Source organism: Microcaecilia unicolor, unplaced genomic scaffold (genome assembly GCF_901765095.1).
Source record: "Microcaecilia unicolor unplaced genomic scaffold, aMicUni1.1, whole genome shotgun sequence".
NCBI classification, from domain to species: Eukaryota; Metazoa; Chordata; class Amphibia; order Gymnophiona; family Siphonopidae; genus Microcaecilia; species Microcaecilia unicolor.
In genome coordinates this window covers 132,477-148,279 of record NW_021963056.1, presented here as the reverse complement: position 1 = coordinate 148,279, position 15,803 = coordinate 132,477, and the positions used below count along the sequence as shown (strand labels likewise).

General features: G+C 44.2%; 1 protein-coding gene across 1 annotated transcript in view; it reads left to right on the top strand.

The window, feature by feature from the left end:
• The window catches only part of LOC115458854 (brefeldin A-inhibited guanine nucleotide-exchange protein 3-like), a gene marked incomplete at its 3' end in the record, with an annotated part of 189,363 nt that overhangs the window by 41,422 nt on the left and 132,138 nt on the right, over positions 1-15,803 (top strand). Inside the window, exon 3 of the mRNA XM_030188691.1 lies at positions 3,637-3,718. Coding sequence (XP_030044551.1) covers positions 3,637-3,718 — 82 coding nt within the window. The remainder of the gene's footprint in view (positions 1-3,636; positions 3,719-15,803) is intronic.

The following is a 15,803-nucleotide window of genomic DNA, read 5'->3' as shown; positions in this document are numbered from 1 at the left end:
AATTGTCCTTCATTACCAGATTAACTGATTTTCATAGAGAAACCATTTCCGAAATCAAAGTCTTTATTTTTTTACCTTGGACTTCCACTTTGTTAGATAAGTATTGATATAATCACATATTTATTCCTAAAAACATTTTGACATCTGAAGAAGAGAGTTATTCACACTCTGCAGCACTTCCCATAGTGCGTCCATTGTGACATTGTTTGGCTTCACCAGGTCCAGTTTCTCCACAGAAACTGCTCCAGATATCTTCGGGGGGAAGAGCTCACTCTCCAATCCCCAGTTGGTTTCTTATCTGGAGTCAATGCTGCGCCAGGACCTCCTCGGATCGCGTGAAAATCCTAACCCACTTCGGGCGTTTCCACTGTCGACCTCCATAGCGAAGCGTTACTGTTTCCGGGTCTTGGAGAGGTCATGTCAACAGGGGGACTCAAAGTCAATTCCCTCTCCACTGAGATTCGGCAATAAAGCCTTGCTGTTCCCCAAAGCAGGAACCGATATCCCCGACGTTATGACCCCGAATCTCTCCAAAGTAGACTGAGAAGTGGTGGGAACCCCAGCCGTGTTCGAGGAGGGCAACACCACGGCTTTGCCTTTCTTCTTCCCCATTCTCTGGGGAGCGCGCCTACTTCTTCAGGTATTCTGGTGTAAAACGGGAACTCAACTAACGTACATCCTCCCTCAACGACATCTTGGATCCTCCAGTTTGGGACACTCTTTGTCTGGTTTCTCCTCAGAGGCCTGTCTGATATGGGTAACCCTTCAGCATAGCCCTCTGAGTCATTGAAACACGGAAGCCCCTCCACCACTTACAAGGTGGTGTCCCTTCGGAGGGGTCTCCGATTTGTTTTAAATTTACTACACTGTAGTTTCATCGCATGCCCCCTAGTCCTAGTATTTTTGGAAAGCGTGAACAGACGCTTCACATCCACCTGTTCCACTCTACTCATTATTTTATAGACCTCTATCATGTCTCCCCTCAGCCGTCTCTTCTCCAAGCTGAAAAGCCCTAGCCTCCTTAGTCTTTCTTCATAGGGAAGTCGTCCCATCCCCGCTATCTGGTACAACATGTTGCAAAAAATAAAATAAGCCCCCCCCCCCCCCCCCCACAAAAAAAAAAATATCTACTTCAATCCACAATGTTGTCTTCCTAAGTGGCTGGAGAGCCTACAAATCAAAGATCAGCCTTGGGGTGGGAAGGAAGAACTAAACAGAGTTTTCCCTCAACCCCTGTGCTCTATACTGATGTTATACCAAACTCGAAAATGCAACCTAAATTACTAAAACCCAGTGGCGTTCCTGGGGGGGGGGGAGGGGCGGTGGGGGCGGTCCGCCCCGGGTGCACGCCGCTGGGGGGGTGCCACGCGCACCTGTCCTCCATTGGTCCATGCTTCTCCTCTGCCCCGGAACAGGTTACTTCCTGTTCCGGGGCAGAGAAGAAGCATGGACCAACGGAGGGCAGGAGCGCGCGACACCCCCCCCCCCCAGCGGCGTGCACCCGGCGGGGGGGGGGTCCTTCGCAGGGGTGTCCGCGCTGCATCGGGGGGGGCGCTGCACCCAGGGGGCGGGGCGCATCGGCGATCCGCCCCGGGTGCCAGCCCCCCCCCCCCCAGGAACGCCACTGCTAAAACCCTAACATAGAATTAAAAGGCTACACTATTGACTAAACTGACTTTTTGCTAAATAAGTAAAGTTATGTAACAAAAAGATGATAAAATTACTTATTCAGCCCCAAGTTTGAATGCAATTTCCAACAGGTAAGATACACTAGTGAATTTTTCTTCCCTTCAGCAGGTCGTCTTTCAGCACCTCTTCAGGACTCAAAATATCCTCTCCAGCCCCTAACAATTCTCAGGCAATATCCCTGGCCTTTTGTAATTTTCCCCTTGGTCCAATACCCAGCCTTGAACCTGTGACCTGGATATTGGAAATACTTGCTATTGTGACTAAAGAGACAACATTTCAAGAACAGTAGGTGCTACCTAACAAGTATCATGTCTGTTCATTACATGAAACATAAACAAAATCCAAATTCATATTTTGATAGTTTATACCAAGTGTACTTGGATAGCACTTGCTTGTCCAGATAACTATTTTGTTGTTCTCGGTTCAAGTAGAACCGCGTTCAGCGGGCGAGAACAATGCGTAAGATGGCTGCACATGCGATAGTAGTGCCCTTAAAGAAACAAATTTCACACCTGATGAATGACTGGTTAATATCAGATTGGCACACACCAAGAATTGATTCTGAGGTTCAAAAAGTAACTTAATGAAATTGTTTATGTATTCTCCTAATAATGTTTGTTTTTAATGACTGATCTACACCAGGGGCGTAGCTACATGGGGCCACAGGGGCATGGGCCCCCACAGATTACGCCCTGCCCCCTCTACATTTGACAACGATGCCCGCCCGCCCCCTGCCCCGCCACCGCATCAGGTACCTTGTTTGCTGGCGGGGTCCCCAATCCCCGCCAGCCGAAGAGTCTTCTTCAGTGCCGGTCGACTTTGGCGCCTTCGTTGTGTGATCATCTGTTTCTGACACCTTACATCCTGCACGGGGCTACATGCACGGTGCAGGACATAAGGCGTCAGAAACAGATGACCACACAACGAAGGCGCCGGAGTCGACTGGCGCTGAAGAAGACTCTTCGGCTGGCAGGGATTGGGGACCCCGCCAGCAAACAAGGTACCTGATGTGGCAGCGGGGCGGGGGGGTTGCGGCTGCGGGGGGGGGGGGGGGGGGGGGATCGGCAGCTAAACAGTGCCCCCCCTCCCGCTGAGGTCTGGCTATGCCCCTGATCTACACTAAGGGCCCCATTTACTAAGGCGCGCTAGTGTTTTTAGTGCGCACTAATTCTAGAGACACTCATATGTTCTTATGGGTGTCTCTAATGTTAACACACACTAATTTTTAGCATGCATTAAAAACGCTAATACGCCTACAGTGTGGCTTTGTAAACAAGGCCCTAAATGTGTCAAGGCGGGGGGGGGGGGGGGTTCAAGGTTTTTTCTGATCATCAGCGTTCTACAGGAGCTTCTGCAATTTCCTTGGTGGGGAATTGTATACTAATTTAAGGTTATCAATAGAAATCAAACAAAATAAAACATGGAAAAGAAAATAAGATGATACCTTTTTTATTGGTATTTTTAATGTATTATCATCTTATTTTCTTTTCCATGTTTTATTTTGTTTGATTTCTATTGATAACCTTAAGAGTGGACTAACACGGCTACCACACTCCTATACTAATTTAAGAATTTGTTCTTACTGAGCTCCCTACCTGTGTATCTTGATATTGAACTTGGACCCCTGAGGCCGGCATTACTTATGCCGAAACACGGCCCATGTCGGGTCTGATCTTAATAAAGGACTCCTGTTGTCTCAGTCTTGAAGGCCCAGTTGTGCTTTTTCTTTGTGTGTTATATTGAGATGCACAGGCTGGAGTTGCATGGGGCTTTATTCTCTCTTTCAGTTGAATCAGCTTTGCCCCAAGTAGCTGATGTTGTACAAACCTGAATTCTACATGTGTAGAATGTGTGGTGGCAATTTACAGTAGAAAGAGAAATTGCAAATAGTATTAGAATCTCAACAAAATGACTGACTGACTTTTTATTCTTCTGGGGTTTTTTCAGGGAGACTTGTCTTCTACCTCTTCAGCTTGCACTTGAAACAAAGAATGTGAAGTTAGCCCAGCAATCGCTTACAGGGATGCAGGTATGATTTGGTTTTTAGTTTGTTTTGGTTTTATCTACCACATCCCTTCTCACTCTAGAAAGGAAGTTGTGTAAAATACTTTAATCACAAGACAGCAGACAGCTTTGAAAAGGTAGAAATTAAAATATGAAGGCCTTGTAAAATGCATGAAATGGTACTACTATGCTGCAAAGTAAGAAAGAAAGTAAGAAAAGTAAGGGAAAAAAATACCCACTAAGAACTCACTGAAATATGTAACTAGTTAAGGGATGACCACATATTCAGTTGACTCTGAAAGACTGTAGGTTATCCTGTGGATACCATTAGAAGTTCTACTGCCTCTGGAAAAAAGCTAGTGGGACACCTCTTTAGTTGGTTGGTTTGGCCTAGAGGTCACTAATTGGAGTTTTCTGAATATCCTCTTTGAATTCATTGCCAGGTGATTTGTACTCGGAAGCTAGAGTATTAAAATAAGAGCTTAACAACTTTTTCAATACAACTGAATACAAAGTACAATTTAGGAAAGCAGGACTCTTAAAGATATATAAATCTGATATTGAGCAGTATGACATGCTTATATGTAGCTTCATTCTGCAGTATTGGATGGTAAAAAAGCCAACCCGTTTTGCAAATTAAATGTTTTATGGTGGTTGTCCATGTACCATTGTATAAATGATAGTTTATTAAAACTTGCTGTACCGCCCAAGCTGACTTTCAGAGCTAGGCGGTTCATAATCTAAAAGAATAAAATCAAGATAGAAAGGAACTACAATATTTTGATAGGAAAGAGATAATTTACATACAACAGATCAATTCCAAATTAACAACAGAGAGAGACCATATGTAAACACATACTAAAAACAGAAGGAGAATGGGGGAGGGGAACAAGGGGAGAAGGGAAAGGGGAATGATGGTGAAAACTTGAGGCAGGCCTTGGCTGTGTAGATGAAATGCTTGTCTAAACAGCCAGGACTTTAAGGCAATTAAAAAATTTTTAAAGGATAGTTCAGACCGCACAGAGAGGAGGAGAGAATTCCAGATGAAGGGAGCCATGAAATAGAAAGCACGGTGTTGGGTGAGTTCATGCTCTGTGGCCTTTGAATTAGGGAGGACCAATACAGTGTGGCTTGTTTACAAAGCCACACTGTAGGCGTATTAGCGTTTTTAATGCATGCTAAAAATTAGTGTGTGTTAACATTAGAGACACCCATAAGAACATATGAGTGCCTCTAGAATTAGTGCGCACTAAAAACACTATGGATTGAAGCAATCTGACTGGGGAATAAGGGATAATGAGGGAAGCAAGGTAATCGGGGTTGCCAGATCTGTGTGCCTTGAAGGTAATAGTAACTAGTTTAAAAATGATGCACTGTTCAGTAGGAAGCCAGTGGAATTTCTGAAGTAGACGTGAAACCTGATCAAATTTCTAGGCGTGACAAATAATTTTGATAGCCATATTCTGAATTGCTTGGCATTTCTTCAAATTTGATTTGGAAGAACCAAGATAAATTATATTGTAGTCCAGTCGAGTAGTCAGCAAAGAAAGAACAAAGGAGTGGAACGTGTCTTGGTCAAAATATTTTTGAGCGGTGCATAATTGACGGTGAACTAAGAAACATGTCTTGCAAAGATTGGATATCTGTGGAGAAAAGGTAAGTTGGGAGTCTAAAATGACTCCCATATACCAGAAGGAATCAACAGTTTAGATAATAGTAATGAAGAGATTTAGGGGGGTAATTAGGACAGTTAAACCACCAGTAAACACCACTGTATGTTTAGTAATTTGTGATTACTGAGCCACTTTTACACAAGGAGAAGACAGTCTTAAAAGCGGACCAATCATGGGATTATATGGATTCATATAAAAGAAAAGCAGGATATCATCGGCATAAAAATGGAAAGAGACTCCAGTAGATTGGATAAGGGAGTCAAAAGAGCTCAGGAACAGATTGAAAAGGAGCGTAATGCTTAACATCTGGCATATGACCCACATAATTATGATTTTCCCATATACACTATTTAAAAACATGGAAAATACCTCTTACGTACTAGAAAACACAATTGTTTATGGAAGCTTGCTAAGATTTATAGGGAGGGAATTTTAAAAAATCTGTGAAACAAATATCCAAGAATTTGACTCTTGAGTTGTAAACATTTTACTGCCTTTAGCAGCACCTAACTTCTTAAGATTTCTAGTTGTCCTTTTGTTTTCATATCTCTGTTACAGACAGGGCTTTTTTGGAGGGGGTACTTGGGGGTCCTGAGTAGCGGCACCTTTTCCATTGTCTGCTAAAATTGACTCATGGTCCCCAAGTTTTAATGAAAGAGCTCAGACTCTACACACCAATTCTGCCTTGTCATAGATTCTGTGCCTGGTTGCATGGGGCCTGGCTATTGTGAGGTGGGTCCCTCAGTGATCACCCCACCCCTGAAGGGTGGCCTGGCATTTGAGTACCGGCACCTTTTTTGCTGGAAAAAACGCACCGGTTACAGATATGTGGTCCCTTGTTTCATATTTATTGAGTATCTCTGTGTCTTGTGCATATGGCCAAGGTGTGATAGTATGCTAGTGTTGATTTTCTGTGTAGGGATCTGTAGCAGTGAAGTACACGGAATTCTCTACCCAATCAATTAAGGCACTTAGAAGATTATCTGAGATTCCATAAAGTACTAAAGACTTTTCTGTTAAGTACATATCTTATCAATAGACAATAAACTAATGTTGCTGTTTCTCTTGTATGTTTCAACATAAGCAATACTCTCATCTAGCTTCATGACAAACTCACAATTATTCCTAATATGTTAAAATGTTATAATTAATTATCTAGCTGTATCATATTTTTCATGTTTTTATTGAATGTAAGCCATATTGAACCTGAGCTTGTTTGGGATAATGTTGGATACAAATGTCATAAATAAATAAACACTTCTAGAAATTCAGTTTTTCCTCATTTATTATCTTTGCCATTTGCGAATGTTTGAAAATAGTTCTAATTGGAATGTTGCATTTCTGTTATTCCAGGGCTATTCTGGGCGATATTGAGGTGCATAATCGAACGGGGCCGGCCATCTATATGGCCGGCCCTGTAAATTGGCATACCCGACCGCATTATTGAAACAAGATGGCCGGCCATCTTTCGTTGTGATAATACGGTCGGGGCCAGCCAAATCTCAACATTTGGGTCGGCGTTAGAGATGGCCGCCATTGGTTTCCGGCGATAATGGAAACTAATGGCGGCCATCTCAAACCCGGCCAATTCCAATGCATTTGGTCATGGGAGGAGCCAGCATTTGTAGTGCACTGGTCCCCCTCACATGCCAGGACACCAACCGGGCACCCTGGGGGCACTGCAGTGGACTTCAGAAATTGCTCCCAGGTACATAGCTCCCTTACCTTGTGTGCTGAGCCCCTCAAACCCCCCCCCCCCCAAAACCCACTCCCCACAACTGTGCACCACTACCATAGCCCTTACGGGTGAAGGGGGGCACCTAAATGTGGGTACAGTGGGTTTGTGGTGGGTTTTGGAGGGCTCCCATTTACCACCACAAGTGTAACAGGTAGGGGGGGATGGGCCTGGGTCCGTCTGCCTGACATGCACTGCAGTACCCACTAAAAACAGCTCCAGGGACCTCTGCATACTGCTGTGATGGAGCTGGCTATCACATTTGAGGCTGGCATAGAGGCTAGCACAAATATGTTTAATTTTTTTTTTTTTTGGGAGGGGGGGGTGGGAGGAGGTTGGTGACCACTGGGGGGGAGTAAGGGGAGGTGATTCCTGATTCCCTCCGGTGGTCATCTGGTCAGTTGGGGCACTTTTTTGAGGCTTGGTCCTAAAAATAAATGGACCAAGTAAAGCCGGCCAAGTGCTCGTCAGAGTCGGCCTTCTTTTTTCCATTATCGGCCGAAGCCGGCCATCTCGTAACCACGCCCTTGTCCCGCCTTCCGTACCCTGCCAACACGCCCCCTTTAACTTTGGATGGCCCTGCGATGGAAAGCAGTTGAAGCCGACCAAAATCGGCTTGCGATTATACCAATTTGGCCTGGTTTAGGAGGTGGCCGGCCATCTCCTTCGAAAATAAGCAGGATTGTATCCCTGTATTTTTGTAAATTACGCCATCCATTTTTGAGATGGCATAATTTATATTTTGCAGACATCAACGAAATGAGCACTGAGTGAAGCACAGCGGATCCTTATTCCTATTTTTCAGGTTGTTGTAGCTGTCTTTTCAGCTAGCAGGAAAGATGGATTATTAATAGCCCACACTGTAATATTGAAGTGATGATGAATTTTGGTGGTGTATGCAAGTTAATTAGCATTTCCTTTAGAGTGATCAGATTTCAAATCAAAACAGGAGATGGGTGGGCGCTGGAGCACTTTGACTCTCTATGGCTGTTTTTCAGCTTGTTCCTATACAAAGTCTTTTATAACTTACATCTGTAGTATTGATGCTGTTCAGTACCAGAGACATGAAATTGAGTTCCAGAATCTCTTTTTTTTTTTTTTTTTTTTTACATTAAATAAAAACAGACCGTATGAAAACTTATAAAAGGAAAGTAATCATTTTGGATCCAAGAGATGATGTCAAGGGTCAGCAAACTGCATTGCTCTTAAAGCCTCTCTTCTTTCAAAGAAATATTTTGACATCAGTTTAGTGTGCCAAAAGCCCAGAGCTGGTGAAAGGGTGGTGGGCAGCCTAGACGAACTCCAGCTTTATACCCCCATTCAATTAACTTTCAGGCCCTTAGCCTGCAGATCAGGGGCATATCTGCGTGGGGCCACAGGGGCCTGGGCCCCCGCAGATTTTGCCTTGGACCCCCCTACTGCCGTCAACCCTCCCCCGCCGAGGTCCGCTTCCTCCTGCCTGCCGGTGCCTTTTACTTCAGCTGGCTGGGGACCCAACCCCCGCCAGCCCAGCCCAGGTCTTGTTTAAGTTTTCTTCCTCGTGCTGTGCTGTTAAAAGCTGCATCCCTTCCCTTCCAGTTTCGGACGGAGTCTGACGAACGTGCTGCGACATCAGACTCCGTCCGAAACTGGAAGGGAAGGGATGCAGCTTTTAACAGCACAGCACGAGGAAGAAAACTTAAGACCTCAGCTGGGCTGGGGTTGGGTCCCCCGCCAGCTGAAGTAAAAGGCACCGGCGGGGGTAGGTGACGGCGGGGGAGGATTGATGGCGGGAGGGGGGGCTATAATGTGCTCCCTCACTCTAGCCCCTGCCCCCCCCTACCGCTGAACCTCAGATACGCCCCTGCTGCAGATCCCTTACCCCCACCCCAAGATTGTGATAAAGTCAACAATCCTGACCATCACACAAACATTCTATAAAAGCATGTTAAAGTATATACTGGTGTTTTGTTGAGATCAATATGGCTATCGCAGCCTCTTCTTTTGCTTTCACTACAGGAGCTTTTTGCTTCCCCTGCCCCCCAAAAGCTGCTGCTCTAGGTAACTATCTAGTCTTGCTTAATGGTTAGGCCAGCCCTGCAAGAGCCTAGCTATTGTGTTTACCAAGGAAAGATCATTAAGTTTAGTGGAAAATGGTCCATTGAGATGCCCCCTTTTTAAATGTAACTTTTTCATCTTTTTTCTTTTCTTTTCCTCTTTTCTTTTATCTGTACCCCTTATATCTTTTCCTTAATTCTGCCCTTCGATCTTAACTCTCTCTCTCTCTATTCTCTCCTCTCTTGTCCCTTTTAGTTGTCTCGTCATACTTTTCCTCCCCTCTTCACCTCTTTTTTTAAAGTTCAAATCTTTTTATTAATATTTTTAATACAAAGTTGTATAAAACAATGTAACAATGTGCTAATATGACATAATAGATCTTGTCTTAACATTTAACAACGGCAAGAATTATTGCAGAACAACAGTGAAATAACCCACAAGAAGAGAATCGGCATAAATTTACAGCCAGATAACAAAATAGCACAAGAGAGATATTAGCTAGTTATTATTCTTTTGTTGTATTTAATATTATATACGTATAAAAATAGTTGTGATATTGAGAGTAATATTTGTAAGTAGGCAGCACACTGTTTTTAGTTAGATGATATGACCTTTGGTTTAGAAGCATTAGAGCAAAAGAGTTTTAGGTGCACTTGCCTATATTCTATAACTGTGCATAAATTTTGGAACGCCCACAGAACGCCCAGTTCCCCATCCATAACCACACCCCCTTTTGCCTGCGTGCATTAGAACTTGGGCACACTGCGTTACAGAATAAACTTAGCAAGTTGTGCTCGTAAATTCTAATTATTGCCAATTAGTGCTCATTATTGCTTGTTAAGTTCTGTTATCAACGCTGATTGGCTTGTTAAGCCAATTAAGTTAAGCATGTAGTTGCAGAATATGCTAGAATTTCGGTGCAGATCTCTAGGCACGCTGTATAGAATCTTGGGGATTATGAGTAAATTATTGGTTCTAAATTTGGAATTGTTTCAAGTGGAAACATATTTTGAATTGTAAACCAGGTACCTTTCTTGTGCAGCCAAGGATAGAACAATCTCCTCCAGCCACAGGCTCCCGGTACAATGAAGAAATAGATGTCCACCAGTAACTTCAAACTTAAGGACTTTTATTCCATGCAGGTTTCTAATACACAGTTCCAACAGCAGCATAGCACATACCAGGATTCAATACAGGCTTACAGGCTCCAGTCTGGGCTCTTTATCCAGTGCATAATAAACAGTAATTCAATTCCCAAGACAAACAGTTCTTTCAGTTCATCATCACAGTTCAGTCACCCAGCAGCATTTTCTACCTTCTATCCTCTTTACCTTCAGGAGAGTTCAATATTTTAGGGACTCCTTCTACCCAAGGGTTTTCCCCTGCATCAGCTTCACAGTGAATTCAATACTTTTGGGACTTCCTCTCACCCAAGGAATCTCAGCCTGCTTCAGTACTTTAGGGACCTCCCTGCCCAAGGGTTTTCAGCCTGCAACTGCTTCTCTCCTTCAGCTCCTCTCTTCTGAACTGAACTGCTGGGACTCCTTCCCACCTGCCTAATCAATCCCTGGCTTCAGCTACCACCACCAATCATTCTCCTTCCATTAGCTTCGTCACACCCAAACCAGCTGAGTTAAGCATTAGACTAATGAGACCAATGATGAGCTCCTGCACACAGGGTTTCCTAACTCTTTTTCCGTCTAGTGGCAGCCACTCTACACCACCTGCCAGCTTACACCCATATCTTCCCTGATTGCAGCTAGGAGTGCAGTCCGGGTTCTTCATCTCACCCTCTGGCTCCTTGCCTGCAGTGCCTTCTGGGACTTGTATTTCAGACTGAAACTGCCTTAACCCAACTATCCTGGAGGTGACTTTATCACAGAATGTGAAATGGAGTGTTTCTTAGTTCCATCTAGTTTTTTGATGGCTATTACTGTGTCATTATATCTGTATTAGAAGAGGTACTCATCTTAATTTTCAAGGGAATTGGATTTGGACAATTGTTGTTCTATATTGAGCCACATAGTGAAGAAAGGCCTGATTGTAGAACTGAAAGTCAGGGAACTTAACGCCCCCTGTGTCCTTGGTAGCTTTCAATTTCCTAAGGACTATTCTAGGGGGTTTATTTTGCCACAAGAAATTGGTTTATACTTTTTCAATATTATTAAAAAAAAACAATTTAGGAAATTGTACAGGGAGCATGCTCAGTAAAAAATAAGAACGATTGGTCACTGCTTAAAATTTTTAATTCCAATTAATCGCGCAGTCAAGACATTTTAATTGCACGATTAATTGTGATTAGTCATGCCATGCATTTTGGACACATGCTTTTCAATTTTTTTTGAATGTTAACCCAAACATTCTTTTGAACAAATGCTCAGCATAGCTGATTATCCTTTACAACATGCTATTCAAATAGGGGTGGGCAACAATGAAAAATTGTAATTAAAATTAATCGTGGTATTAAAAAATTTAAACACATTATTAGTCAAACCTCTGGACTGGATGGCTTGGTACTGGTAAATTCTTACTGCATGGAAATTTTTAAACCTGCTGAATGTAATGAAAAGTTGCATGCACACACTTCCTTCCCACAGCACATTGCTTCCCCTCTCCTCTATACAGGTACTTACCTTTATCCTTTCCTGCTGCATCCTTCTCCTTCAGCTCCCCTTCTGCTGCTAAACCTGTTACCTCTGTCACATAGACACCCATTTCTCTCCTCTACTACTGCTGACCCCCCCCCCCCCCCCCCCCCCACCCAGTGCACAAGTCCAGCATCCCCCTCCTCCCCCTCCCCCTGCATTTATCTTAACATTTATCTGGCTCTTGGTAGGATCTCAGCAGGGATTTCCACATGCTACTTGCAACTGACAGCGATGTCTTCCCTCTGTTATGTTGTGCCAATGTGAAATTGGATAGGCAGTGGAGAGAAAGCAATGCTGGGCAACAGACAGGAGTTAAAAATTTTGATTATGATTAAAAAATGTAATCGTGATTACAATTTTAAAAAATTAATTGTGCACTAAATGCTCTACCTAGAAATAACTAGAGGTGAAAGCATCATTTTGATAGATGCCAGTTTGCCCTACTAAGGGGGACAATTTTTGAATTGAGGATTTAAGCAGATTAAGAACCTTGGAGGGGCATTTTTGATATGAGTCTAAGTCTGACTTTGGACGTTTTGCAAATAACGTCCAAAATCTAAATAGGAAAGAAGGTCATTTTCAAAAACTAAACACATCTTTTGTTTTTTGCTTTTTTTTAAATACTGTTTTGAACAAGGTTTTGTGATTTGGATGTTTTGTTTTTTGGTCCATTTTCAAGGAAAAAAATGCACAAAAATCAAGCCATTGGGATGTAGGAGGAGCCAGCATTTTTAGTAGACTGGTTTCCCCTGACATCCCAGGACATCAATAGGGCACCCTAGGGGGCACTGCAGTGGACTTCATAAAATGCTTCCAGGTACACATCTCACCATTACTCCCTTACCTTGTCTGCTGAGCCCCCCAAAACCCACTACCCCCAACTGTACCACTACCATAGCCCTTATGGGTGAAGGGGGCACCTATATGTGGGTACAGTGGGCTTCTGGTGAGTTTTGGAGGGCTCACGGTTTCCTCCACAAGTGTAACAGGTAGGGGGAGGTATGAGCCTGGGTCCACCTGTCTGCAGTGCACTGCACCACTACTAGACTACTCCAGGGACCTGCACGCTGTTCTGATGGACCTGAGTATAACATCTGAGGCTGGCAAGTAATGTTTTTAATCACATTTTTGGGGGCTGGGAGGGGTTTAGTGACCACCGGAGGAATAAGGGGAGGTCATCCCTGTTTCTCTTCAGTGGTCATCTGGTTATTTAGGGCACCTTTTAGTGCCTTATCCTATATAATAAAACTCACCCTCAACGTTCTGAGAATACTGACGTCACTGTCAGGTCCTCCGGGTACTTCCTTCCTGTTCAAAGCCTTCGTGGTGGTGAAGCCACCGAAAACACTGTGTTGGGGCCCCGCCCTTGCGTCAAACGTGATGACGTCGAGGGTGGAGCAATGGTGTCAGTGGCTTCACAACCAACGAATCAGCAGATTGAAGGTGGCGTGCCGAGGTCTGCAACAATGGCGGTCAGTGCCTTCAGAACGCCGAAGGGGTGAGTAGGGCTGGGGGGGGGGTTCGGAAGGAAACCGTGCTAGCGCCCGTTTCATTTGCGCAAGAAACAGGCATGTTTTACTAGCTCATTATAAAAACAGGTCTAGCTCAAAACATCTTAGTTTTAGTCCTCGACGGTTTTGTTTTGTTCCGTTATGGCTGAAAAACGTCTGTCTTAGGAACGCCCAAGTCTCAGCCTGAGCATACCCCTGACACGCCCCCTTGAGATTTGGACACACTTCTGATGGACTTCATAGAAAAATGTTTAAAAATAGGTTTCGAAAATACTGATTTGGATGTTTTTGTGAGAGAAACATCCAAATGCTGCTGTATGCCACTTTTTAGTCGTTTTTCTGTTTTGAAAATGAGCCCATTAGTGGTATTTTCTTGTATTGCCTCTTGAAGAGAAGGCTTAAACATAATTCCTAAGTATTTGATACCTCCAAACACCAGCAGATTGGTATAGAAGGAAAATTCTCCTGAACACAGTGGATGTTGAGGGGAAATTTTCTGTTTTCGTCCAGTTGATGGTGTATCGGATATTGTGCCAAATTGTTCAATATATTGGGGGATGGATGACTTGGGCAAGGAGACATACAGCAGGATGACATCAGCATATGCAGATATGTACTTCCGGACATATTGCCGAATTTGCAATGTTTATGCCATGAGTATTCTGTGAGAAGCGAATAGCAATAAGTAAAGGTTCAAGACCCAGAATGATAAGAATTGGGGAGAGGACAACCAAGCCTTGTTCTGCCTGTAAAGGGAACTTGATTGGTGAAAGAGTCATTAGGGTGAGAATACATAGAGGCATATTTTCAAAGCACTTAGCCTTCCAAAGTTTCATAGGTTGCTATGGAACTTTGGAAGGCTAAGTGCTTTGAAAATATGCCTCATATTCTCCTAAGCCAAACCAATCCAAGACCGAGAATAAAAACCTCCACTCAATGTAATCTAAGGCCTTTTCAGCATGTATTACACAGGCAGGTGCAACTATTTTTTGAGCTGCTGAAATAACATGGGAATAAATCCTTGTGTTTATCAGAAGCTAATCTACAACGTATCAGTTTTCGCTCATTTGCTGCCAGAGCTTGCCACAAAAGCCGTTTACAACTTACTCCAACGATGAGAAGCCATGGTGTAGAGAGGGTGTGTCTATTTGGTAAGCCTGGATTAATTTTATTGAACAGTTTTATGGAGATGCTCACCCGTCCATCCACATGTAGTGCTTAAGCGCCCCCCCCCCCCCCCCCAATACTCTTTAACTTTCCTCAATTCTCCTTTGCTCTCTTCAGAAAAAAAACACATCCGAACATCAAATTCCATAGTTATTGTGCAGTAACTGATGATGGAAGATTTAGATTTAACTCATGCATTTTCAATGGAAGCTCCAGGACCACCGAGAGACTGAACTGGGGCAGGGCTGCCATGGCCCCCCCCCCCCCCCCCGATCATCACCGCTGCCGCCCCTCCCCCATAATTGTCATCTGCTGCCGCTCCCACCATGATTGTCACCGCTGCCATCCCCCCCCCCCCCCCCCCCCCCGGATCAGATACTTTGACTGGCGAGGATCCCGAGTCCCCCCTAACAGAAGAGGTCTTCCTCCAGCGCTGACTCTTCACTCTGCCGATTGCCTGCCCCTGTGGCTGCTTTTTCTCTCAGGGCATGCTCGGAAGTAATGGACAGAGTGAAGAGCAGCACTGGAGGAAAATCTGCAGTGTCTGTCTTCCGGGTACTCCCCAGCCAACAAAGGTCCCGTCAGGAGCAGGGGAGAGAGAGAGAGACCCCAGCATTGGGCCCCCCTCAGAGGCCTGGACCAGGAAATTCCCCCCCCCCCCCCCCCCCCCGCCTCACCCCCTCTCGGCGGCCTTGGGAAGCTCAAGGTGAGTTATGTTCAGGTACACTGGGTGTTTCCCTGAGCCTAGAAGGCTCACAGTCTAATCTTGTATCTGAGGCATTGGAGGGTTAAGTGACTTGCCTGAGATCACAATAAAAAACAATGGGATTAGAACCCTGGCTTCCATGGTTGTCAGCCTGCTGCTGTAACAAATAGGTGGCCATTCCATACAACCCCCCCCCCCCCCCCCCCCCAAAAAAAAAAAAAACCCCAACAAAATAAAAACATTTTAACCTGTTATTCAACTGGGTACATCTTAGAAATAGCAAAGTAGGCACACACAAAGAAATATTTTAAGGATTTTACCTTTTGGAACTAGTAAGGACTTTGACCCTTTCCTGATGGGTTCACTGTTGGGTCATTTTTAGACCCAAAAGTTTTCATCTGTTTAAATACTAGGGTGTGTGTTTGTTAGTGATGCTTGGAGTGGAGTAGCCGCCTATTGGTTAGTACAGCGGACTTTGATCTTGGGGAACTGGGCTCGATTCCCACTTTAGCTCCTTGTGACTCTGGGCAAGTCGCTTAACCCTTCATTGCCCCATGTACAAAATAAATACCTGTATATACTATGTAAACCACTTTGAATGTAGTTGCAAAAAAAACCACAGAAAGGCAGTAT